This window comes from Protopterus annectens, chromosome 9.part0 (genome assembly GCF_019279795.1).
Source record: "Protopterus annectens isolate FY-2018-M chromosome 9.part0, PAN1.0, whole genome shotgun sequence".
NCBI classification, from domain to species: Eukaryota; Metazoa; Chordata; order Ceratodontiformes; family Protopteridae; genus Protopterus; species Protopterus annectens.
The window spans coordinates 1009517660-1009542629 of record NC_056743.1 but is presented as its reverse complement, the minus strand read 5'-3'; the positions used below and the strand labels follow the sequence as shown (position 1 = coordinate 1009542629).

General features: G+C 40.7%; 1 protein-coding gene across 1 annotated transcript in view; it reads right to left on the bottom strand.

The window, feature by feature from the left end:
* DDX23 (DEAD-box helicase 23) overlaps positions 1-24970 on the bottom strand; it is a 497343-nt gene that overhangs the window by 418239 nt on the left and 54134 nt on the right. Inside the window, exons 3-4 of the mRNA XM_044083796.1 lie at positions 8260-8346; positions 1313-1409 (exon numbers count right to left, since the gene is read on the bottom strand). Of these exons, the coding sequence (XP_043939731.1) occupies positions 1313-1409; positions 8260-8346 (184 nt within the window). The remainder of the gene's footprint in view (positions 1-1312; positions 1410-8259; positions 8347-24970) is intronic.

The window sequence follows — 24970 nt, the reverse complement described above, 5'->3', positions numbered from 1 at the left end:
GAAATAGGGTTTGATTCTCACATGAGGTAATTGGCTAGGCTTAAAACAGCCCACAAGGGCAGTTAGCCTAGTACTAATCTATAAAGTCCCGAAGGAAATCTCACTGCATACACAGCCTTAAGAGTACTATGTGAGTACAAGTTAAGGTAGGAAACAAACAAACAAAAATAAATTAAAAAAAAAATTATATATATATAAAATGTAGTTAATCCTACCACATATGACTCTGACCTTTAAAAGCAAATGAAAACAGCATCACAATCAGGGTCAGCCTTCAAAAGGGTCATTAGGGACAAGTGCAGTGAGAGGAGAAGCAAATAAAACTATGATTATTATTATTCCCTTCTTTCACCTCATTCGTCCACCCACTCTCTTTAGGGTGATTTTTATTCCATTTAATTTCAATACTCTTATATTCTTTAACCTTCTTTATAAAGCTTTATACCCACCTCATGTTATCACTACTTTCTCCTTCAAAGTCTTTGTCATGGGAAGTTACCATCTTTTTCTGATAACATTTAACTGGTTATAGCCAGCTCCAAGATGTACAGTGATAAAGACCTGACTATGGCACAGGCAACCAGAGTTTGAATTGTTGCTCAGCTGCTAATAGGGACTGGTAGTGGAGGATGGGAGTCAATGACCTTTGCAAGCTCACCCATCCTGGGGGAAAGTAGGCATTGCACAGGCGACACCAAGCAAGACCACTAGGTGTGATACCATGCTGGGATCAAGCCTAGTGGAAATATGCTGCCATGTGCAATCATACCATAAGCCTAGCGGAATTCAGTGTTGGAGGGCAGTAATAGCATAACTCCCAAGAATCACTTGAGGAGAGAAGGTAGGCCACCCTGAAAGGACCATCAAACAAGCCCACGTCTTGCCAGCTGGCACTCAACAGGAGAGACTGGTTGATTGGGACGCCTTGGCAGGAAAGAAATATATGGAGAGCTTTTGGCTAGCCAGAGATGCATAGCCCCCCTCCTATGCAAAAGGGATGGGCCTACCGGGTGAAGGCAGTGGAGCCATCATGTAGGTCCAGGTAAGTTTGTACTGGTTATCAATTCCATTAAAGTGATACTTAAATGACCCAAATATACAATGCAGGTTCTTAGCTGAGAAAGGCTTCACTCATTCATTCTGAGCCTTACTGCCATGTAAAGACGAAACTCTAGTCTCTTTACAGTTAGTTACCTTCAGTTGAAATTCTTGTATTGGGGCATCATTTCTTATTCTCCCGGGAACACACAATATTTTTACAACTGTAATCAAGAATGAGAGAAGCAGCAACAAAAAGATGTTTTTTTTTTACCTTCTTTTTCTTCTTATCATCTTTTTCAGTCTTTACTTTCTTCTGGTCCTTATCTTTCTTTGACCGACTGTCTTTATGCTTGCCTGATGTAGGACTTCTGAAAAGAAATGCACAAGAAACTGATCTGAGACCATCTGTCTTCCCAGTACTAAATACTTCAGAGAAATTTAAGGTGCACCTAAATAGCAAGTCGGCTAAAAGCAAACGATGAGGAGTGGCTCAAACAATGCTTGTTGCCATCCCTTACACATTGAATTTTTCCAGACATCAAGTTAAATGCATGTTCTTTGCTGTGCTCACTTACAAGTGTCACATTAAAATCATGGAAGTAAAGCTACACAAAAACAAAATATGTAGCACACACTCCTTTCCAGCAGAAAGTGATAGGCTCTATTCTCACAGTAGGCTGATGGATTACTAACACTGCAGTGCAGCATAAAGGGGTCGCTGCACTCCTGTGTGTGTCGTCCTTCAGATGAGACATTAAACCATGGTCCCATCTGAAAAAGGTGGTGGTAGCTAAGGTGGATGCAAAACATCCCACGGCACCTATCAGTCCTCCTAGCCCAAAAATCCAGTCCCTCCCACCACCCAATTAATTTATTTGGTAAAAGAAAAACTTTATTTTAGTTTTTACCTTGTTAAGTATTGCTCCGTACTATACCCAGCTGCCTCTAAGGCCCTGCAACCTCCAGGCAGGTGTATTCCCCGCTCCGCTCCCCACCCTGCCCCCATATCCCACCCGCCCCCACTACCTCTAAATTTATAGAGTTATCAAGCCCATCCCACACTCCTCCCCTCCAATCAAGACCGACCCCTGATTAACAACTCCCCTTTGCTTCTTAACTAGCCACTCCCCAAATTTCAGTAAGCCCTGATAATCCACCCTCCCATCTACTTCCGCCTATTTCTCTATCACGGTAAAAACCATGTATTCCGTCACCCCTTCACTATCACTACTTCTATTTATCCCTTATCTTCTATCACGCTATGAACACCTAACACTTGCAGGAATTCCTCTTCCTAATGCCCATTCAACCATCTACACACACCCTCCATCTAACCTCATAGTTCCTTCTCTTCTCCCAAAAAAAGTTCAAACCTTCAATTATACGCACCTAACCCTCCAACACCCCAGTCCAACCTATAGTAAATCTAGCCTCAAAATACTATATAAACTCCAAAGGCTCTTAGATCACATAAAACAAAGTATAACTCAACACGGGGACATCCACCCTAATCCAGGCCCTGCCTCTCATCTGCACCTGGCCACCTCAACATTACCCCATACTCCTAATACCTCCCTCCTCATTCTTCACCTTAACCTAAGAAGTATAAATAATAAAGTACATAGCTTACATGCTATGATAGCCACCTACTCCCCGGACATCATGTGTCTTTCAGAAACATGGCTCAAACCTGCCACAAAGGACGAAGAAATTCTTCCACCTGGTTACAATATCCTAAGGAATGATCGAATAACCAAAAAAGGTGGGGGAATAGCTGTAATGTTCAAAAACAGCCTTAACTTAATTAGAAACACTCTGCACCCCCCCCCCCCAGGTCTCTAATATAGAACTCATTCCAATAAAGATTTGCCTAAACTCCCAAAAAACTATCAATCTTGTAGTTACCTATATCCCACCAGGGAATAACCTTGAAAACCTTGAACAAACTCTAAGTTGGTTAGCTACTTATTACCCCCAAGAAACCATTATACTAGGAGACTTCAATATTGACTGGACCCACTGCTCCACAAAGGCCAATCCCCACCAAATCAATCTTTATGGCTTCTCCCAAAATATCACAACTCCTACCCGAATTGGTAATGCACAGCAAAAGGAAAGTACGATAGACTGGATTCTAACTAATAAAAATGCTAATAACTACACCACCGGTACCCTCCCCAACAGCCTTAGTGACCACCTTGTCACTTATATTATAAAACACAAACTCTGCTCTTCATACCCACCCCTATATAAACTTATTAGAAACAAGAAAAAATTCAACCTAGAATTATTTCTAACGGAACTAAAATCCTGTAACTGGTCTATTCTTTCTTCTCTTCCCCTAGCCGAGAGTGTCTCATACTTCAATGACACTTTCCTAAAAATTCTCGACTCCCATGCCCCAAATAGGCTTGTTAGAACCAAAGACCGTATAGCTCCCTGGCTAACAAAAGAAACCAAAACAAAAATTAAACTCCGTGACCAAGCCTGGAACAAATGGAGAGCTACTAAAACTCCCCTAGATCGCATCAAATTCCAGCAGCTACGAAACTCCACAAAAACTGATGTTACTAGAGATAAAAAACAGTATTACTGCCACCTTCAGGATAAACATCAGTCTAACCCAAAAAAGTTTTGGGCTGGATTTAACAATCTTCTTCATCCTGGTAAATCTTCTACCCCAATACCAGATAAACTCACAAATAAAAAACCAGAAGAAATAGCCAATGCCTTTAACATTTTTTTTACAGAGACCATCCAGTCCCTAGCCAACCATCTACCCACTTCCTCTCCATCCTCAGCTATTCCTCAAGACTTACCACCTTGCTCCTTTAACCTTCATACAGTATCCACCTCCTATATCCGTACCCTAATAAAAAAACTAAAACCGTCCTCCCTTGCTGCCGATCGTCTCCCTGCAGAATACCTCCAACTAGCCTCTGATGTCATTGCCTATCCCATATCAATCTTGATCAACAGATCCATTACAGAGGCCAACATCCCCTCTATTTGGAAAATATCGTACATCATTCCATTACATAAAGGAGGCCCTTCTACTGAAACTTCCAATTACAGGCCGATTGCTATACTATCTCCAATAGCTAAAATTCTGGAATGGTGTGTTCACAAACAACTTCTACACTACCTTACCATCAATAATCTATTGTCTAGTACCCAGCATGGTTTTCGCCCCCACCATAGTACTACCACTGCCCTCCTCTCCTTTGTCGACTCAGTAAATAGCAACCGTAACAAAACCTTATATCCTCTGCACTCTTTCTTGATCTATCAAAAGCTTTCGACATGGTCAACCATCAACTTTTACTCCAAACTCTTCGTACCCTCCATCTGGACAAGTTAGGCCTAAACTGGTTCAAGGACTACCTTTCTTGCCGACAACAAGCAGTCCAGTGGAAAAATAGTTTATCTCAACTACTCCCTAACAACATAGGTGTCCCCCAAGGCTCCATACTTGGTCCCCTTCTTTTCTCTGTCTTTATAAATGACCTTCACACTTTCATCCCCAGCTCCACCTGCATCCAATACATGAGCGACTCTACCTTGATCTGCTCTGATCGTACCCTCCACAAACTGCAAGTAGCCACCCAACAATGTTTTGCCAAAGTTGAAAAAGGCTCTCTGACCTGAAACTCATTCTCAACCCAAATAAAACCAAGTTACTTTTATTCTTCCCCTCGTCTACCACTTCCTTAACCCTAACAGCACAACCGTCTAATCCTAGCTCCTTCTTTGTGGAATCCTCTAATGGAACCATCATAGAGCCTGTCTCCCACACCAAGTTATTAGGTGTCACTATTGACTACAAGCTCAAATTCGATCTCCATACTTCCCAAACCATTAAATCTGTCAACAAGAAACTAGGTTCAATGTACAGAATCAGGAACTTTCTTACTCCACATGCAAAATTAACCATTGCCCGTACGCATCTTCTTTCCACGTTACTATCGCCTCCCAGTGTTTTCCTTCCTGAATAAACGTGAGCTCAATAACCTTTCTACCACCTACCACCATATAGCCAAATTCATAACAGGCTCACCTTATCGTACACACCATTGCTATAACCTCAAGAAACTCGGCTGGCTAGAACTGCCCAATCTTCTTAAAATTAATCAACTCACGGAAGCCTTCAAAATAATTCATCAACCTGACAAAACCCCCTCACTCTCCAATATCCTAACCCCTTATACCAACCTCAGTTCCCTTCGTTCATCAAATAGTAATCAAGTATTAACCATCAAATCTAACAACATAGGTGGTGACGCTCTTTATGCTAACTCTATTGGAAAGCTATGGAATTCCCTTCCCAATAACCTTAGACTTATGACATCACTCACCACATTCAAAAATAATCTTAGAGAATATTTTAAGTCCCACTGGTTATGCCCTTGTCCAACCCCTGATTAACACCTTCTGCCTCACTTTACCCTACTTTCTACTCTCTCTCTACTATCAACCAGGTTTATCTCCTCCTTATCTACCTTTCTGATCTATTCGACCTAGGATTTCTCTTTACTAGCACATATATAATGTTTATTTTACTGTTTCTTATTCTTTACAATCTAAGATTATACCAAAGATTTTCTCACTACAAATATGTATATAAGGTTTTTTTTACTGTTTTGTTATACATTTTAATGTAAGATTTCCATAAAATTGTAATTGCTAAACTGTTCACATGGTTGGGAGCTTTTCTCCCCGGGCCTCTACTGAAAAAGGATATGTATCCAGCTAGACTAGCCCGGTCAACAAATGTAAAATAAATAAAATAAATAAATTTGTTACCCCATACCAATTAGCCTTCACCCTTTACTCACAGGAAAGAGATTTCAGAGGTTATGGTTGTCAGCCTGAGTAGATCACTTTTTCCATGCTCATAATTACCCTCGTGTGCCTCTCGGTGGCTGTTTCAGGGAATGAAATACAGCTTCTTGGCAATGGATGCCACTTGCTCATGCAAGTGACTGTAGCCCCAAGCATACCTCCCTCCCGTACTGGCAGAAAGTGTCCCTGCAAAGTTTCCTGGTCTCTGCCAGAGAATATATTACCCTGAGACATGCATTACCCCCCACCCACTTGATGGGTAAGACAATATTAGACTATCATTCCTAGCTCTCGGTCTCCCAGTGCCTCCAGCTCCTGGGCCACTAACTGAAATTAAAACAACTGAGTAACAGACGCAGGGCTCCATCCCTGGAAATCACAGGGATGGCCTTTAAAAAAAAAAGTGCCCTTGAAAAATTACACCTGAAAGCTGAAGGAAAAGCATCACAAAAATAAAACATTCTTGTACTACCTACCTACACCTAATCAGGCAACAAGGAACTCATGTTGGGGACCTTCTGCTTGCAGTGCATTGCCTGAACAACTGTGGTCTACATAGTGGCATTACAGTTTATTTTACATTCAAGGGAAGCTTATAATCTGGCTCCTACATTTCACACGTTCATTTTTTTCCCCTATGGCACCTAAGCAGAATGATTTTACAGCAGAAAGTTTTCAATGCTTTGTACATAGTACAAAACTATTCAGAATACATCACTGCTGGCTTCTTTTCAGTGGTGCAGTCATAAATATATGTTGTCACTTTGTTACTAAATTTCATATGTTCACTTTCAAAATAAGACATTGTACTTGCAATACATAGATAGCACTTATGTTTACACAAAGTAAAGATCAATTACAGATGCATCCATCACAGACATCCACTAACTTGTACACTAATTAAAAGTGTTGGGAGACTTGTTACAGCCAATAAATGCAGGTTTTATTTCCCCTAATCTCAATACTGTGATGTCACAGCTCAAAAAAACAAATAGATAAAAAGGGGGGGGGGCACCCTTCACAATAAAAGACAACAAACACATCCACTCTGCACTGGAAATAACATTTGACAATATACAGGACAAAGGGGATTATTCTCAATTATATCAGGTCTGCCACAACAAAAAGATGTATAAATTACTTTTAAAAGGGAAAATCTTAAATTTGAAAAGAGCAACTCCAATACGTAATGCTCACCAACCCAACCTGAAAGAAGCTGGTAATATTGTACCATTCAATCATGAATGATCTCACTCAAGATATTCCAAGCCAATATACTGAAATAATGTAACCAAACAAGTAAAAAAAGCTAAAGGAAGAAAAGCACTCCATCACAAATTGACAGCAGAAGGAAGACAAGTGGTAGGCACCATATGCATTACTCCAGACAGAAACACTTATCATGTAATGATCCTCGTAATATACAGATGGGCACAGCAAGTCAACAAAAGAAGAAAGTCAAATAACTAAAATCCATTTCCTCAAAGGCTTCTGTTCTACACAGCTCTGGACATTAAGCTGGTCTTTAGCAATACATTCATCGCATATACAAATGTCACAGAAAGCCTTTTCAGACTGCACATTTACATTTTAACTTTTTTTCCCAGACTGCAGATACATCAACATTCTTTTCAAACTGCAGTTACCAAACTCATGTTAAAAAAGCAGAATTTAACAGAAATACAAATGTTATATATTGCTTAAAATTCTTGCAAAATATTTTGCTGTTTTCTCTTCCAAATTGTATATACTATTTGATGAAGAGTTTTCAAACTGCAAATCACAGACATGCATATGCTGGAAAGTTATCCCAGTTAGGTTACTTCCTCTTTTCCCAGTAAACACACACATATGCATAAACAAGTAATTAGGTCCTCCCTTGTCGTATCTGTGTGTAATGGGTATTACCCACTAACAAACCTCAACATATACATTCTTTATTTGTTATGATCAACTCAAGCCACGTGTGGGCAATAAATCACAAGACAGTTACAGTACTCTAAAAATCTTAATAGTAATGATGCTGGGGTTTCTCAGAAGCAACTTTATGATACAAGACAGCATTTCATTTTGACTAATTTACTTCTGTCTAAATTAAATTAGAGTTTACAATTGTGATAGGGATAGCACTCAAGAGCAGTACAGAGAGAGACGATAAACCCTGGAATGATTACTAAAGAAGAGTGGCAGGAGTCTATATTGTGGAGGGAAAACACCTAATAGCCTAATCAAGGAAGCAGCAACATCCCAAAAATATATCAGAAACCTAGGAGACAAAAACCCAAGCACAGCCCGAACTGGAGCACAAGTTATTTAAAGAACTGATTAAAAAAACAAAAAACTGCTGCACTGAGAAAAAAAAACACATCACTATACCTGGACTTCCTTCTGCGATGCCTATCTCGATCACGATCTTTTCTACTTTTATCTTTGTCTCGATCCTTGTCTTTATGTCGTCTCTCTCTGAATATGAAGAAAAATAGAGTCAAACACTAAGTATCATACAATATTGCAGTTAGAAAGTAATAAGACATTTATATACATTAACTTTTTCATTTACTACAGCTTGACATGCGGCCTCTAAGGCTGAAGACAGGCTTTGAAAAAGACCAATGCTAACTTGAACAAAGGTGTGACAGCAGCAAAACAGGCCTATAGTCTAAAAATACAGAGACACCTCTCTGACAACAAAGATCCCAGGCAGCTGTGGAGAAGGATCCGGTTCGATTCTTGGCTGGGTTGCCTTCTGTGTGGAGTCTGCATGCCCTCCCTGCTTCTGTGTGGGTTTCCTCTCACATTACAAAGACATGCGTTTGGAGCATTTCTCCCCGGGCCTCCACTGAAAACTGGCTTGGTTCCAAGTCGGACTTTCCTGGTAAACAAATGCTAAATAAATAAATAAAAACAAAAACATCACAGACTATAAGCCACCAACCACATGATGTGATAATAACCCAGACTTTTTAAACAAGCTAAATATCTACTTCAGCAGATTTGAGGAAATGAACAAATCACCAGAGAGAGAGACTACCCACAAATGAAGATGCCACTTCGCTATACCTCAACCTGGAAGAAGTAACGCAAGAACCTACACAGGGCTCATCCTGGCAAAGCAGCTAGTCCAAAGAGGATCCTGGGGAAACTACTTAAAAACTGTGCTGATCAGCTGGCACCAGTCTTCACAGACATTTTCAATATCTCTCTCAGGCAGGAAAAAGTGCCCAAATGCTATAAGACCACCACCACCATCCCTCTGCCCAAGCTACCAGCCAACTGCGCTTAACTCAGTAATGATGAAGTGTTCCGAAAAAATGGTCAAGCATCGTATAACATCCTGCCTGCCTGCTACATTTGATCCTTTACAATTTGCATACAGGCCAAATCGTTCTACTGCAGATGCCATAACCTTAACACTTCATCCCACCTTGGACCACGTGGAAAATAAGGACGGTTATGTACACATACTGTTAACTAACTTCAGCTCGGCCTTCAACACGGTTATTACCACAACAACTACTGTCTAAGCTGAGTAAACTGGGCATAGAAAACACAATATACAACTGGATCCTCAACTTCCTAACTGAAAGGCCACAAATAGTTTGAGCTGGAAAGCATCACTCAAACAGCAACACCAAAAACATCGGTGTCCCACAAGGTCACATACTCAGTACACTTCTTTTCACAATTCTAACACAAGACTGCGCAGCTATGCATCAGTCAAACAGAATCATCAAATTTGCAGACAAGAAAACAGTAACTGGCCTTATCAAGAAGAAAGATGAGGGGGGCCTACAGGGAAGAAGTGAAACAACTCATTCATTGGTACACTGAAAACAACTTAGCACTAAATGTTGGGAAAACCAAGGAAATCATCGTGGATTTTAGGAAGAAAAAGCCACACACCCCTATCATCAATAGTGCCGCAGTAGAAAGAGTAAATAGCTCCAAATTTCTAGGGGTACATATCTCACAAGACTTGAGTTGGGGCACAAACACTTACTATCTTATAAAGAGAACCCAAGAATGTCTCCATTTCCTTAGGAGACTTCGTAGAGCTATCCACCCCCCACAGGTCCTACTCACCTTCTATAGAGCCATAACTGACAGTGTACTGAAACAACATGGTTGTCTGTTATGGAAATTGCTCTCAAGCAGATCTGAAGGCACTGGATAAGACTGCTAAACAAGCCACAAAAATGATTGGCTCCAATCTTCAATCCCTATAAGACATATATTTATACAGATGATATGGCGCAGTCCAAAAACTATTGAGGGATATAGACCATCCGGCTTATGAACTGTTCAAACTCCTGCCAACAAGGAAGCGCTACAGAAGTATTAGATGCAGGACATCCAGATTCCATAACAGCTTCTTCCCACATGCTACCAGACTGCTGAATAACAAACCCATAGCCTAATGTGCTACATAGGTAAAACATCTGTGTGCAATATGTCACTGTTTTTACCTAAACTCTCTGAATAGCTCGCTTCACATGTCTCTCTCTGCACTAGGAAAACTGTGAACTGTAGGTTTATGGTATATTTTGGTGGTGGGTATTTATTATATTTTGCAAATCCTTATATTTCTACTGAGTCTATTCCTGTTGTTGTATTTGTCGCATTTCTGATGTAACTACAGCTTTCAAATTTATTTTACTTTATTTACTTTTCTGTATCTTATTTTTTTTAATTTAATTAAAATTTTTAATTAATTGAATCTATCTTCCTTCTGTAAACTGTCATTCATATGATATGAGCCTGAGTATTGAAATTTTGTGTGGTGATCCACACTTTTTGCTCTGTGTTGCTTTGTATAACAAAGTTTACTTTGACTATATACTAAAACCACTTCATAGTGCATTTAAGGGTCACTAAAAAAATCAAGCAAGCATGTATTTTTAATACACAAGAATAAAACACCAAAGGTAAATGGCTCTGATGCGCTAGGAATAACTGTGCTATTTCTACTATTGTAAAAAAGACTCCCAAGAAAAATCTCAGCAGCCATTTACTTCACACTAGTCAGATTAAATGGGCATTCTTCTGCACTGCAGTACAGAAATAAGACTCTTTGGTGCAGTCCGCTTTCCTTCTTCTTTTAATTAGTGAAATTTTATGCATTTCTAAATGAAACCACCAAGCTTTTCTTAATGATAAACCTTCATGGACTAGTCTTATGGCCAAATGTAGTTTCCCATTTACAGACGTGAAATATCCAAGTCTGTTTCCTATGATACCCAGGACCAAGATTTGAAGACCGTACTACACTACACTTTATGCATCCTTTTATCTTACTGCCATACCAGAGATCTCTGAGGCAGATACAGAATGAGTAAATTTGATATAATATACTGTTAAATGCTAAACTATGGGCCAAAAAAATTCAATGGGATTTCAACACATTCATTGTCTAGAAAGTACCATATTTTTCTGCACTTGTATTGTCTTGTACCTACTACTGGATAATAAATCTTGAACTGCAAATGGCCAGCAAAGTCAAACTGTTCCACTGCTGTACAGGTTGTCAAATGCCTGGAAAGGAATGTTTGCCTGTATTTTTTTTAATAATGTTGAAAATGTAATGTTGTATTTTATATATTTTAACTGCGTTTTTTTTTAGACTAGCAAGTTACAACTCTTGTGTTCTTCTTTTAACCTGTGTAACATAATCCACAGTACAAACTATGTAAAAGCTACAAGCCCTGTCAGGAAAAGTCTTAACTGTCTTAAGCATCTACAAGTCCAAGAAGAATGCAGATTCCTGTCATGCATTTTTTATTTCTGCTTTTTGCCTTCTGAACAGGGTTAATTCATCTGTTTTATGCTTTGAAGGAAATACTGCTAGCTTCAGCGATGTCTGAAGTGACTTCATTTTTATGTCTTCATAGAGATGAATGTATTTACTTGCTTACTTACAAATTGTTGCCAGAGTTATTCCCAATAGGCCAGTTTTGTAGAGCAGACTCATACTGACTAGAGGGAATTTGGCAATGACACCAGGGACCGTCCTCTACTCTCTTCGATAAGTAACACTGGATTGTTTACACCCACCTGCCTTGAGCGATCACCAACTCGGGCAGGTGGGGGATCTTGGTTTAACATCTCATCTAATGTATGGCACAGTGAGGAGTGCAGCACCCACCCTTAGAACCCACAACCTTTAATAGCCACCAAGATATTATATTGGCATACTGGCTATTTGTAAAAAAACTGCATCTTGATCTTTTACTCTACAGTTTCTTAGCTCATGTGATGAGCCTGTATTTAGATCGGTCTGGTTATGCTGAATTTTGGATTGAATATTATGCTTTACTGCTGCCTTTCTGCTTGGACCATGCCACACAGACAATTTTGGGGCCTTCAATGACTATTTCAGTGATGATGAACTGGGGTTTCCTAGAACCGTTTGCAGCTATTTGGTACAAGAATCTGGGGGCAGAGTGTTAAAATATGTCTTCCATAGCATAGTGTAGTGGTCGCCATTTGACTTGGATCTTGTATGTCTGCATATGACAAATACAAGAGGAGCTTACATCTTCTGAATGCTAGTGGTAATGAATGAAAATGAAGCTTCGATAGAGACTTCCAAGATGGGTGCACTTTGAACAACAGCTTAACTTCAGCTCTCCAACGGTGAAAAAGAAGCTGAGAGATGAGGGACAGAAACTCTTCAAGTTTTAGTAAATTATGTTACTGGCCAGTAAGTACACTTCCAGGATGCTAGCAAAGAAGAAACTTAGATATGAGACAGCTCAAGAAGAGCTTTTTCAAAAAAAATGGTAGTTAGAGGGCAGAGCATCCAATGAAAACCTGAAATTTTCTGTTGTACCACAGACACTGGAAGGAACAAACTGTATTCATTTTATGAAAGCAAAAATAAACAACTGGACCGGTACTCCACAGCAGGATTTGTTCACTGAAAGATCACATAGTATGTATGCTTCCAAACCTGACCATGACAAAGCAGCCAATACCTGTATTAGTAATGATCACTCATACCAGCAGAAAGAATTGTTCCTGACAAAGCTGTAGCAAAATGGCAAATTAATGAAAACTGGAGATAGTAGTGTGTGTGTGGAAAATAATTATCCACTGTACATCAGGCAGAAGAGAGGTACAATTATCCTGTCAGGGAATCTTGAGAGGCAGGTGTGATATTGAAGATGCTGTACCCAGCTGTCTTCAGGATATTGTTTGTAGAGGATCAAAGTAAAACAGGCAAAGGAGAAAATACAAATGTTTGTCCAACAAAATGTGAACAATCAAACAGAAAAGGACTCTGCTTGGCAGCAAATTCTTTTTCAATGCTTGAAAAAAAAAAAAAACACTGGAGCTGACTAGAAGAATTCAGATTAATTTGTTCTTGAACTGAAGTCGGGGGTTGGAAGATAGAGATGGACAGGAGGAAGAATAGTAACACTGAAATTAGTGAAGAAATGTGAGACTATAAAGCATTAATCACATTTGTGAAATATGGCTTTACAAGAAAAAGTGGAAAGCCTGGACTTTGTTAAACTTGTCAGGCATTGAAAGCCATATGCCCCACTTCATGTCATAAATGTTTGGAAGAACATTAAAGGAAGAGGGCAAAAAAAGAAAAATAACCAAGAAAAATATTTGTACTTAACATTATTTGTATGGTACACTTTATTATACTTTATAAGATGCAATTTGTATTTTCAGTCATTGCTGCATGTAATAAAGACACTAAAGTAAACACGCTTTTTTGCTCTCCTCTTTTATAGTTTTAAGAAATGTAGGCACTGCAATTTAAAAAGCATCTTTAAGGTATACTGTAATCTTGAGTTGTTGAAGTGGGGAATGGGGTGTAAAAGTGCAAAGATTATAATATATGAAGAGTTGACATGTTCTTTCTGACTTTTGCATAGGTAAATTTTGTCTGGTTTAAGGTCTTTGGCTTAATCTAACAAGTTTTTTTTTTTGGGTAAAAAGTAATGAATATAATGAAAAGTTTTCCTTTGGCAAATAAATGTTCAACGTAAGTAGAGAGATTTGCAGAGCTGTACATCTGGTACTTGTGTTTCCATGGAGACAAGCTGACTATAGGAAGTAATAAAACCAGAACACTTTTTAAGACTAAAGGTTAAGGGTTACTGTTTTCTGTAAGCATAAAATCTGTTTTTCACAACTGGGAGAGCAATGAAGAAAAGACAAGAACAGACAGAAACTAATGTAAGTAAAGGCACAAAATTTGGTCAAGTTATGTCTATGTATGCAGCTGTCCATTTGCAACAATTGTTCCTATCAGGAAGTTTAAACTTCATTATTTGAATACGTACATAGTTTTTGTGTGTGTGTTTAAGTTAACATGTTATAGGTGTGTTCTGGGGAGGCACTTTTTTATTTATTTATTTATTTTTTTTGAGGGTTTTCATTAAGTGTGACACAGGTTCAAATGATGATGACAAGAAACCAAGAGATCAAACTGCCAAATATTAGTGGATGCATGTAACACAAAAGCTGGAAACAGACATGTAAAAATAGCTGTCATAGATAACAGGTGGAAATAACTTCTTTATCATAATGGCTACAATAAACATATTATTTTGGAATGTGAATGGCCACACAGGTATAGATAAAAAAGAAGAGTACTGAATTACATTAAGAAGAGAAGAGTGCAAATAGCTTTCTACAAGAGACACATTTGGAAAGAAATAAGCATGTGAATTAGATTTGATTCCAGGATAGATATTCAACAGAATATCAGGGTCAAAGGAAAACGGGAGTACTTAAGATTAATTGCTACAGGAGCTCCAATAATGACAGAAGAGGAGAAAAAAGTAATGGCAGATTTGCGGTAGTAAGGGGCTACTGGCAAGGGAGGAGGATTACGCTGGCATTTATTTATATTCCACCTAAAACTGCTATTATGGATCTTAAACTTTTGGGAGAAATAATCAGCTTTCAACAGGGAATATTATTTATATGTGGGGACTGGAACATGATTTTCAAAAGTGAGGATCTATCTAGGGACCTAGAAGGGAAAATATACAACAGGGTCAGATTTCTGTCGAAATTTATGGAAATATTTGGAATGGCAAATGATAATTCAGTAGTAAGAACTCAGAGAATTTTCATATTATGGTACTTGCACATCATCGCAACCAGATTCCAGACCGGTCTATGCTTCTATCTTCTTGGTTGTGCACTTCACAGCAGTTCCGAAAATATATGAAGAACTGGAAATGAGGGGCTCCTGACAGAGAGAGCCAGAGGAAAAAGGAGGACAGAAAAAAAAATAAAATTCCTGACACAGGCCATGACTTACTTTACACAGTGCCGGGACAGCTTTCTGAAAGCTGTTACTGACTCATAAGGGAAACTCAGACTGTGGAGAGTCTGTGGAGAAGGGGAGGTGATATTTCCCACTTTCAGCTCTGGGTAGGGGTTGAGGCCATTATTTCTGTCCCTGTAGAAAGGGTTTACATATTGCAAACTGCTGTACTTCAAAGAAGAATAGATACAATAAGTTGGGGTCACGAGAATAACGGGGACTGAGCTAAACGGGGCAATGATGACTGTAAAAAGACCTCACCCTGATGAAGCTGACTGTAGCTTTGTGAATTACACAGGAATGTTGTTCCCTGAAATTTTTCAAACAAGGCCGGCAGTTACTGAAGTATAAAAAAAAAAAAAAAAAAAAAATGAAAATGCAACATGAAATGCATGTTTATCTCATACACCTTAGAACTTGCTGAGAACGGAGACAAAAGGAAGCATTTATTAATGTCCGGCCATATAAAACAGTGCTGAGTTCGTACAACTCAATTCTTTCATTTTGTTTAAAATCACGAAACAGTCATCCCCCACTGTCAGACAGATACTTACTTAACGTACCAAGCCCTGCACAAACACAAAGACTCCTTTCTCAAAAACATGAAGAATAATGACAGGTCTGGAATCTGGTTGCGATAACGCTCGTTTCCCGCCTTTCCTGTAACTAGCCTGGTCCAGATACAGATTTGCTGTATCCAGGACTGTTTGTAAGCTTCTGAGCATGCCAAAGTCTGCTCTTCAATTTTTCCCTTAGATCTGCTAGCTCTCTCCTCTCCTGCACATTTACTAGCTTATTAGTCTAGCACTTTACCAGACTTCTTGTAGCAATTATTGTAGCACACAAAAGTGCTACCAGCACTAAACTTTCTACAAGGAAACAGCTCCAGTATTATTAATGCCCACCCCTCCAGGCATATCTAAAGGCCAGTTCCCTGTGCTTTCTCCTATTAACCTGATGAACTTGGGCATCCTGAGGCAATGCAGCAACTGCCTTATGTGTACTGACAACCCTCTCCTCTTACCTCCCAACACTCAGACTTGCAAGAGATGCACTTATATATCCATGCACTCTCCAGCCAAGACTAGAATAGCTGGTCAAGAGGAGAAAGTCAACACTTGCACCATACCACATGGAACACACAGCCCTTCAGAACACACAACAGCACTGCCTTCACATAAAAACACAAACCACACACCCACCTTTGCTGAGACTCTCAATAAAAATCTACCCAAACAGCAGAGACATCTAAGGGAGAAATGCACTCGACCAAAACAACACAACACTAATCAAGACACATAACTCTACTAAACAGTGTGCCACTCAACCAAAGCCCCCAAGGCAAAACAGCATGCCCAACACACTAGTCTTAGGTGAGTCGACAGTGAGGCACACTGATGTCCCACTCACTAGGTTGAATAAGGAGAAAGTAACAGTCAGCTGCCTGTCAGGTGTCAGGACATAACGCACATACTCAGGTCCCTCAACAACAGGTACAAATATGACTCTCTCATTGTACATGTGGGTGTGAATGACCTGAGATGTACCTCCCTGGACTACATGAAAAGAGACATGGAGGAGCTCTTGGATTAGGTAGCCCAGGGGGGTATGATACTTGCCCTGAGCAGCATCCTACCATCACCCAGAATGATACCACAGTACAAGAAGAAAATGATTGATTTCAACAACTGGCCAAGTTTCTGGTGTCACTCTAAGGGGATCTAGTATCTGTCTGCCTGGGATGACATGATTGACAGACCTCAATGCTTTGCCAGAGATGGCCTGCATCTGTCACTCCTGGGATTTCAGATACTGGCCAAGGCTCTTGCCACCCCTATAGTGCCTTTTTATGTGGTGTTTCAAAGACCAAATTACCACTGTAACAGCTACAAACAAATGCAATCTGAGGGTCATGCTGCTCAACGCTAGAAGTCTAAATCTCAAAATGCACTCGCTCTAAGCACTCCTGAAAATGGAGAACATGTACCAATATACTTGCCCAACGTTTCCTGGAATTCATTAATTCTAATGCCTTGAACAAGCTCATTTTTACCCCCACTAGAGGTAGCAACATCCTTGACCTGGTCATTACTAACATGGGTGACCATTGCTCAACAGCAATAGTCAACTCCTCCCTGGTTAGATCCAACCACAAACTAATCACCTTGGAAACCACCCCCCCCTCCCGCAAAGGTAAACACCATGATAAACTTCTCCAAAGCTAACTTTGGGCTCCTAAAAACAGAGGCGGCTAACTTCACGGCACCCATCCAAATGGAGAATAACTGCATGACCGCCAAATCACACACCAATGCACTGTACTAACATGTACACAAATGCATGGATCTCGCCATACCCAAAAGAACCAAGACGCTCTCCTCCAAAAAAAGGAAGCCAATTTGGTGGTCCCCTGCCATAAACAAACTCTACAACAGAAGGAAGAAACTGATGTGGTATAAGGTGAAATCCCAAGACTGGAAAAACTCCTTTATCAGCCTCAACAAAAAGTTGAGATCCCTCATCAAATCCTCTAAAGCTAGCTATGAAAACAGAATTGCAGCAGATAGTAAAGACAACCACAAGGCCTTCTATAGTTATGTGAAGAATCTCCACGACAATACCCAGATTTGCTCTGAGCTACTGCACAATGGTACCTCCTATACCAAGCCAACAGATATTGCCAATATACTGTCCGACAGATTCAGTGCCAACTTTACCCCTCACTCCCCCCCCAAAGGATCGGTCACAATACCAGCAGATTGCCAGGCACCCAGTATTACTACTGTACAGGTTAAAACAGCGCTGTCCAAGGCCAAGAATACAGCTTCTACTGGACCTGACAATATCCCTGGCTGTGTTCTACATGAACTACAGAGTGAACTGGCACCTTGCCTGTGTGCCCTGTTCTATCACAGCCTCACCTCAGGCTTTGTCCCTACTGAATGGTGCACTGCTACAGTTATCCCTCTCCACAAAGGAGGAGTGACTACAGACCCTGGGAACTATCACCCCATTAGCCTGACAAGTCTGATATGCAAAGCTATGGAACGCATCATCATGGACCTAATAAACAAGGATATAGGGACTCTCCAAACTCTGGATCCCACACAGTATGGTTCTGTGTAGGGTAGATGATGTCCGCTTAACTTGGTCAACTTTTTTGAGTCAGTCACCAGAGCTGTGGATGAAGGCAGGGTGGTTCATTCAGCCTACCTTGATCTGCCCAAGGTCTTTGTTACCATTCCCCACTCAAGAATCATAGACAAATTCACTAAACTAGGCATCAACCCTTATATCACTAGCTGGGTTGCAAACTGGCTCACAGGTATAACCCACAGTGTGAAAGTAGCTGACTCCAAGTCAGACTGCCGACCAGTCACGAGTGGAGTCCCACAAGGTTCGGTCCTGGGTCCTCTCCTGTTTGGTATCTACTTCTCAGAAGTCCAGGCCAACACGAAGAGACTCTGGCTGACAAAGTTTGCAGACGATTGCATGTTGGGAGCCATTATTAACTTCCCAAATGATGTTGACACCCTACAGAAAGGTCTCACAGAGACCAATGACTGGTGTCAGAACCATGGCCTTAGGCTCAATGCCAAAAAAATGTGTCGTCATTCCCTTTGGGAAAAACCTGGTTCCCATGAATTACCACATCAATGGTAGTCCACTGAACACAAAAGGCGTTATAAGACATCTGGGGACACAGGTTGACAGCGACCTTTCTTTTGACCACCACATTACCACTGTGGTCAGAAAGTCCTTCTATGTGGTACATCTTATTACTAAGGGTTTTGCATCCAGGAAGAAAGAGGTCATTGTCCCCCTCTACTCTGCCCTCATTAGGCCAATCATTGAGTACAATGCCTCATTTGGCATGCATCTCACTAAACACATGCAACAACTGGAGAGACCACAAAAGAGGATCCTAGGCCTTAAACATTTGTCCTATATGGACAGACAAAAAAACTCCAACTATTTTCTGTCTCTTATTGCCTACTTAGAGGCAATCTCTGCTTGACTTATAAAGCCATGACTGACCCAGCTCTATTAGAAATGCTACATCTAAAAGAAATCCCAATTCCCCCCGCACCACACGGTCCAGAGACCTCAACCTCATTACCACAATCAACAGAACATGCTGGAAGGGCAGGTTCATAACCCAGAGATTGCTCATGCTATGGAATAGGCTTCCCATACATGTCAAGCAGAGCACCTCACTGTGGATGGGAAATAGAAAATTCACCCCAGGGATCACTCCAGTGGCTTTACTCGACAGAGGAACTAAGGTCGGGTGACACGATGCCAGGGCAATCCTATGGGCTAGGCTTGTAAAGGCTCCAGGGTCATTAGCCTAGTACACACCTATGAACCTATGTAAGTACCCATATTATTACCCAAGATACAATAACTGCGCTAGACTAGACAGAAATTATAGTTAATAGGAACATGTGCATTAACTGAAATCTTCGACACACAACAACAATTTCTGATCAAACACCCAATAACAACTAAGAAAATAAAAATACAGGGTAATTAAGCAAAAATGAGACACCAGTGCTTCCCTATCTGTTAAAAAGACAGGAATTTAAGGAACAGGTGGTGAAAATTACTCCAGAACTATTAGGGAAGATAAAAATGTCTTCAGAAGTTGCAGCTAGTGAGTGGGACAAAATGAAAAAAGTTTAAAAATAAGGTAGAAATAAAAGAAAAAGGGGTATGGTTAAGAAGTAACAATAATTATTTAGAGGGGCTGATAAAGGTTAAAGTATTGTAGAATAAGGCGAATCTAACAGAAAAAGAACAGACAATTGCAGACTGCTGAACAGGAAATAAGGGAGTATCTGGATAATATTCATGAGTTTAGAAAGTCTGCTGTTAAGCAACTGTTTTTTGATAACTCCAGAGCACAAAAAACTCTCAGCATGACTTAGACAGCAGAAAGGGTTGTTGACAAACTTAGGGAGTCTATAACAAGAAAAATAACCTGAGATCCAGTAGAGGTATTAAGAGAGATTTCAGAAGTTTTATGAAAATCTGTACAAAGTTGAAGAATGTTGAAACCAAGAAAAAGTACAAGTGGAAATATTTACTGAAGAGTTACGTATGCCAAGATTAGAGGCAGATGAAGCTCAACAAATAACAGTTAAGAAAGGAGGAGAGGAGATAAAAAATGATGACATACAATAAATCTGCAGGGAAGTCTACAGCATAAATGGTATTCCTGTGGAAGTGTGGAAGCTAGGAAGGAAGAAAGTGATAAAAGATATGGAAGGTTTTGTTTAACAGTATTTCAAAAGGAGGGTAAGCGTCAACATTATTAAAGAAAGGTGTGTTGGCTGTAATACCCAAGGATGGTAAAGAACCATCAGTGCCAGCTTCATATAGGTCTATTTCAATTTTAAACCATGATTATGAAGTGTTTATATAATAACTAAAAGAATGGCAAATGTGTTGTCAAAATTGATAGATATGGATCAATGTGGTTTTGTGAAGGGGAGATAAATATTTGACAGCATTAACAGAAGAGTGATGATCCAGAGGAAAGACGAATGTAAGAAAATACCATCATTTTTGGTGGGTCATGATACAGTGAAAGCATTCAACACAGTAAGCTGGGATTTTATGAGTAGGGCAATGGAAGCATCTGCATTCCCTGATACAATAATGATATTAATTAGGAAGAGATGTAAGAGATCAGAGGCAATAATTAAAGTGGGAAGGTTCCTCTCGGATAAGTTGTGTCTGAATACAGGAACCAGGCAGGGTTGCCCTCTTTCCCCTTTGTTATTTGCATTACATTTACAGTCATTGGCAAATAAAAATAAGGTTCTCAGAAATTCAAGGACATAACTGGTATGGTAAACAAGAGAAGTTAGCTTTATTTGCAGAAGATATTTTGCACTTGATAAAACCAGAAAAGGACACTGCAGTGTTGTTGAACATTCTGACACACAAGTTTTTTCCGGATATAAAATTAATGCAGGCAAAGCAAAGGCTTCAGCTGTAAACTATGTAACCACACATGAAGTGGTTCAGCAATACAAAGAAGTTATATCTTACCATAACGTTTTATCTGTGTTGTTCATCTTCATTACCGATGGGTTTCAGTTCTGTCCTTGGAACCGACTCGGCCGTTGTAACAAGCTCGCGCCAGCCAGAAAATTCTTAAGCTAAGCTTTACCCATAGTGCCCCTCTCCACATTACCTCAGATCAAGGTTGCCCGTAAGGATAGGGCAGAATGCAGGTAGACAGCAGAGGCTTTCTCTGAGCAATTTCCTTAGCATAGGAAAGAACTATAGCTGAACCTCGAAGAGAATTTAGGAGGGGGGTGGTGGGTGGGTTGTAATGAATAAATACAGATGAACAACACAGATGGAACATTATGGTAATACATGACTTCTTTATCTGATGTTGTTAATCTTCATTCATTCCTTACCGATGGGACAGAGTCCCTAGCTACCTTGTTTCCTGGGAGGCCTTATGGAAGAATGTTCTTGAGCACCACTGAACCAAAGGAGGCTCTCCCCCTGGAGACTAAATCCAATTTGTAATGCGTGATAAAAATATGACGCAATGCACATGCGGCTGCTACACAAATGTCATGCATAGAAGCCCTAGCATGGAAGGCCAAAGAAGTTGCCACTGATCTTTTGGAATGTGCTTTGATCTTAGATGGGACTGAGAATTTGTTCTCACACCTGGCTAAGGTGTCTTTAACCCTCAGGCCAAAGAGGGATGAGGCCTCTATGGAGCATTTAGGAAGGAAGACTTGAAAGGGTCCATGGAATCACATAGATGCATCCAGGCGTGGCATCTAGCTACAACACCAGCGCCTACTGCCCTTGCCGCCCCTTTGGTTGAGTACGAAATCAACCTCATGGACGAATTCAAGATGGACTCCAGGGTAGCAAGCTATGAGGTGGCTTTGTCCCGTACCTCATCAGAGACTGCTCCTGCAAGGGTTTCTGAGAGTTCTGAAATTATGTCTCTCAGAAGCGGAGTAAAATGTGCCAGACAGTTCAGGGACCAAATAGCAAAGGTCGCTTCAGAAAAAAACCCGCTTCTCTAGTCTGTCTTCCTTAGTGGCCGCCGCCACAACCATAGAATCCACAGGAAGGCCCTTGGACCAGTGTGGGCTGCCCTCTGGTGGTGAAAGAATTTTATCTGGTCTACGGGGGATAGAGTCAATGGCATCAGGACTCTTCCATACATGCTGCACAATCAGTTGGACAAGCTCATCTGCAGGCGGGGTCAACCAGGAGGCAGAGGCCTGGACCTGAAAAGCTTGCAAGAACACGGACTCCTCAGAGGAAGGGATGCTGGACTTCCAATCGCACCACTATTTCAGAATCTACAAGATGTCTGCAAAAGAGACATCATCAAGGGGCGACTATGGGGACACTTTCCCCCTCATTGTAATCCATATCTTCTGTCAAAGATTCCTCTGGGGAATCAACGTGCTTCCTCTTGCATGACCTCTTCGAGGGGAGCATCAGAAGAGGAACCTGTAGAGGGAGAGCCTTGTTGAAGGGTGCCTTGGGGCTCCAGAGCCCAGTGTCGATGAGAAGAGCGCTGCGACAGCTGTGGCTCAGAGGAAGGGGAGGGGCCAATCTCCAACACTGGAGGGACCAACTTAGAGCCTGCAGAGGCCAGTGTCCTCTTCATTGCCTGGAAAGTAGGTCCTCCCAAACAGGGATGGGCACCCAGAATCGAAAGGGACAAAGTCAGAACTGGAATCACAACCTGCCCAGAAGGACCTGTCGCCAAGGAAGGAGCCATGGGAGGAGATGGCTCCGTCAAAGCTAACGGGACCAAGGCAGAAGTACAAAAGGGTGATGCCATACTAGAGAACACAGTGCCATGGGCCAATCTCGGTCCCACGGATGGCCTGGCTCCAAAGACGCCATAGGCCAAAAGGCAGTTATCTGTACTGTGGTAAAATTTACCACCGGTGCCGAAGAAGCTGGAACCAGGGTTGGTGTTAGTGCTGAATGCTCTATAACCTGCAAGATGGTCAAAGAAGGAAAATACCGTGGAGTCCTTGAAGCAAAACCCTCGACTCTGAATGGGAGGGAGGGTTTAGATGGAGTTGAAAACCCTCTGGCCGCTAAGAGTTGATCCACTAGCCTCACTACATCTAGTTCAGAAAGACTCTTAGAGGAACACGTGGACATCCCCAAAGGTGAAGTTGGATGTTCTAAAAAGGGGCTGTATTGGTGGCCATAAAAGGGGTCTACTGAGGGGGGGAGTACCTTGTCCTATGGTGTATGTCACTTTTCTGTATCGAGGTCAAAGGACCAGAATGAAGTACAGGTAAGGGGGAATTGTCAGGATCTTGGATAACTATTGTTGGCACAGAAAGGGTCGGTGCAGAGTTTGAGACTGTAGTTGTCAGTGCCATGGCAGGTACAGTTATCACTATCAGTGCCAAAGAGACATAGGATGGCATAGATGTATCTGGTTGAGTCGGAAACTAGGTCGGAGCTGAAGCTGCTGATTTTGGCCTCGGAGTCTATGTATATGACAATTTTGGGACCTTAGGTATCAGTTCCAATAGTTTAAACTTGGAAGGAGATTAGGGTAAGGACTTGCTCCTCTTTTTATGTTCTGCCCTGGGAGGCGGTGAGGCCTCTGTGAAAGAAGATTTTAACATCCCGGCTAACATTCATTTATTTTTACACTCCGCAAGGGTGCAGGAGCTGAAACCATTACAGATCTCATAAGGGGGTTTCTCAGAAAGGTGAGGCACCCCTAAGCAGTAAACACAAGATACATGGTTGTCAGCAATGGGCATTTTCCTATCACATTTGTCACATCTCTTGAAACATGTAGACCCCTTCTTATCCGATATATTAGAAAATTCAAACAATCACCAATAAAGAAACAGTTTGTTTTTTTTTTTAGTGAAAAGTGAAGGTAAAGGAAGAAAATTACTAGTAATTGTAACAGAATACCCAAACGGGTAAAGAAAGTAAGTACCAACAATGGTATGAGAATACCCACTTGGTAAAAATCTCAGAAAAGAGAGACAGAGGGACACAAAAGTAAAAATAAGGATATCCAATATACTTATAGAAGGAAAATAGGACTAAAAAACAGCACAAGAAAGAGAAATTTAGTAATTATTTTCGTCAGTTAGCTGAGAGCCTGGTCTGACACGTCTTGTTTTGGTACGCGGCAAACAAGACCTGGGGTAATGTGGAGAGGGGCACTATGGGTAAAGCTTAGCTCGAGAGTTTTCTTGGCTAGCACAAGTTTGTTACAATGGCCAAGCTGGTTCCGAGGACAGAACCAAAACCCAAGGGTAAAGAATGAATGAAGATTAACAACATCAGACCAATATTTATGGAGACATGACAAAATGAAATACTTACTAGTATGAGTTAACAGGGATTCTGCTGGGCAGCTAAGCATATGTAGGAAAAAAACTAAACAAAAGATAATACAAAAATTGAGAAACTGGAAGCTCTTGCTTATCGATATGGATAGCATGATACAAGCAGTGAAAATGTTTTTAGTCTGTTTAATTTTATACAGAGGTAAGGCATATTTTCAACAACCAGAGGAAAAGTTGTGGACAACAATTAACAAGAGTTGAAGGATTTTATCTGGGAGAAGAGAGCAAGGGTCAAGTGGGATAAGTTAATCCTTCCAAAAGACCAGAGAGGTTTATGATTACCTGATTTGAAGGTATATTTTAGATCAACACAGTTAAGGCTCATATACAGCAGAAAGTTGTAATTCAAAGTGGAAAAAGATGATGATGATGAAGTGTGTGTGTGGGGGGGGGG